The 2,690-nt window shown below is 44.9% G+C and overlaps 1 protein-coding gene across 2 annotated transcripts in view; it reads left to right on the plus strand.

Annotated features, from left to right (window-relative positions):
• Positions 1 to 386: 386 nt before the first annotated feature.
• The window catches only part of exoc3l1 (exocyst complex component 3-like 1), a 13,351-nt gene continuing 11,047 nt past the window's right edge, over positions 387 to 2,690 (plus strand). For both annotated transcript variants that reach the window (XM_008411773.2, XM_008411774.2), the window contains exon 1: positions 387 to 623. In XM_008411773.2, coding sequence (XP_008409995.1) covers positions 581 to 623 — 43 coding nt within the window. In that variant the 5' untranslated portion in view covers positions 387 to 580. The remainder of the gene's footprint in view (positions 624 to 2,690) is intronic.

The raw sequence follows: 2,690 nt of genomic DNA on the forward strand, positions 1-2,690 counted from the left end.
GCCTCGAGAGTTTTCTTCGTCTGAGGTCAAAGCTAAACGAAACAGATGCACTTTTACGCATAAAAACGAAATAGTTTAGAACCTTTGGTAAGCTGTTTTATTTACATTTATCACCTTCATATCCTTACAAACTGCTTTGTTGAAGTCAGTCCCACATTTAAAGGTTTGCATTTTTTTTTACCCATGCTCTTGAATGCAACACATCCTCGCTCCTCATCCCTGCCCTTCCCTCCCCTCTCTCTCTCTCTATCTCCCCCTCATCATCCAAGCAGCAATCCCCTCCTCCTGCTTCCCCTCAGCTCCCTCCCTTTCCTGCCGGCCTCTCGGCAGAGGATGTGTCTGGGAGAGCGAGTGCGTGTGAGGTGGGGGGAGGGGGGGTGGAGGGGGTGGAAAGGGGAAAGCCGTCAGTAGAATGGATATGTGCCCTCTCTCCTCCACCCTCTCTTCTCCTTCCTCTCCTCCTCTCCGGCTCTGCTCGGCCTTCCCGGCCCGCGTTGCGCACTGGTCGCACCCTCAGCGCTGGCCCTCGGGGGTTGAAGGAGTCTCGTCGGGCGGACGGGTGGCTGAAAACTGAACTTCAATGTCAGCTTGGGACCAGAAGAATGGAGGTGACAAACCTAAAGGTAAAGACGGCGACAGCAGCAGCAGCAGCAGCAGCAGCTTTTTCTGGATGACCAACACCCACTTCCCTAAAGTCCCTGAGCAGAAATAAACAAAATGGGTCGGCTGCTTCTCAGCCAGAGAAATGAATGGACTGTGCTTTGCCGTACCTAGAGGAGACAGGTTGGGAGTGATGCATTGATTTGTGGCGTCTGACTGCGTATTGATCGCCATCCCGCCTCCGAGTGATGGATGATAGTCCCTGAGAGCAGGTTGAGGATTTTCAGAAAACATTTTACAAACTTGTCRGGCGGTTTTAATGTTGCTCTCTGAGCTAAATRTCAGTTCTGCTGTACTTTGTTTTTGCATTTGCCCGTCAGAAAAGTGAATATTTAGTGATGTTRAAAAATGAGCTTTTAACTTGGACTAGTGAACATTTCAGACAAAGTTTCAAATGAGTTAAAGGAGTGAAGTTCAACTGTTTTGGTGTGGAAAGGCAAAGGAAAAGTTTCYCATTCTTGAGTCAAATGTCATTCAAATTAAATATTACACCATTGATCTGATCACTGATAAATTACATTAAATATATGTTTAGATTTTGATTTTAGAGCCATTCCACTCTGGGAAAACATTAAAATAAATCATTAAAATGTATAAAATTGACATGATCTCCATAGCCATGATGAGTKGTTTTGAACTTGTGACCAGAATTTAAAATCCTCTGTGATGATTGTTGAATTGTCRACCTGGGAAAGATCCTGTACAAGTTTCAGGCCTACAATTCTCATTTGAGTCCATATTGTAGGATAATAATCTCACACTGAAAGCTCAGTATGAGAACAACCCCATCTGCTATTTAAAGCTCATTAGAACATCTTGTAGCATGAGACAAGGCGACCCGTTAGCACTGGGACACGTCACAGATTTTCCTGGTTTCWCTCTTCAGCTGACACCAGCGTTGGGTCTGGGGACTGAAATGAAAGTCTGGAATGTTATTTGACCGTTTTCAGAAGTTGGATTTTTCTTCTTTGTCTTAGATGACTAAAGGATATGCTCCATAAATATGGAGCTACATGATTACATGATATTACATAATTATTATTACAGGATACCTTATTTATCCTTTCACTCTGGGGCTTTTTATATGTGCTTTCAGATCATCTATTGTTTCAAATCTCAACAAAATACAATGAAGTTTATAGTTAAAAGATCCCAAAATGTGAAAAGACTTCAGTTGTTTGTTGTTTTTGCAGGAGACTGTACATGAGTAAGACTTTTGACATGTTTGGTGTTGTAAACTAGCTCACACTGTAGTATAAAAAAGTTGCAGCATWTACACAAATCAATAAGGAAGCGTAACTTTTCAGCTCGCCGTGGATCTCTGAGCATCAGATAATGTCTGTTCGGTCGCCGTCAGCCAGGCCGATGCTGATGCAGAAGCAGCAGCAGCATCATTGGGGCTTAATCAGTGTGTGACTGCATGTTGTTCTCTGCCTGGCTTCACTTTGGGCTCTGCTCCGTTGCAGAGCTAGATTACATTAGGCTCGTCAGTCGTCACGTGGCGCTCTGTGGTTTCACTGTGTTGCAGTTTTGCTTTTGACAACGTTTCAGCGTCATCAGTTCTGCTCCGGCTAGCATCCCATGACCTCCTCGGGAGACAGAGACGGGCCTGTTGGCGTAACAGAGACGTTGACAGAATCCGCACAAAGACACTCGTGACTAACAGACACTGTTTTGCTGACCTGCGCCCAGCATCGCTCTCCACYGAGTCACTCGTGAAGCTGTTGTCCTGCTAAATCCGATCAGGACGTGCATCCCCAGACCGAAGCTCATGGGGTCATGCAGAGCTTCCTCTTCTCATTGACTGAACGGATCGGGAATGCTATCCAGGCTACCTGGACTGGTCASATGACCCTCTGCTCTGTCCTCTATAAAAAGCGAGTCTCATTGTCTCCCATATTTTTGCTTGCTCATAGTTTGTTGTATGTCATGATCCTTCAGGTAGCTGCACAGGGTTCAGTTCCTATCAAATTGTTTCACTATTTCTGTTTAATATTTGTCTCCTCCTTTGGTGAACACAGAAGAAACAA

This window comes from Poecilia reticulata, linkage group LG6 (genome assembly GCF_000633615.1).
Source record: "Poecilia reticulata strain Guanapo linkage group LG6, Guppy_female_1.0+MT, whole genome shotgun sequence".
Lineage (NCBI taxonomy): Eukaryota > Metazoa > Chordata > Actinopteri > Cyprinodontiformes > Poeciliidae > Poecilia > Poecilia reticulata.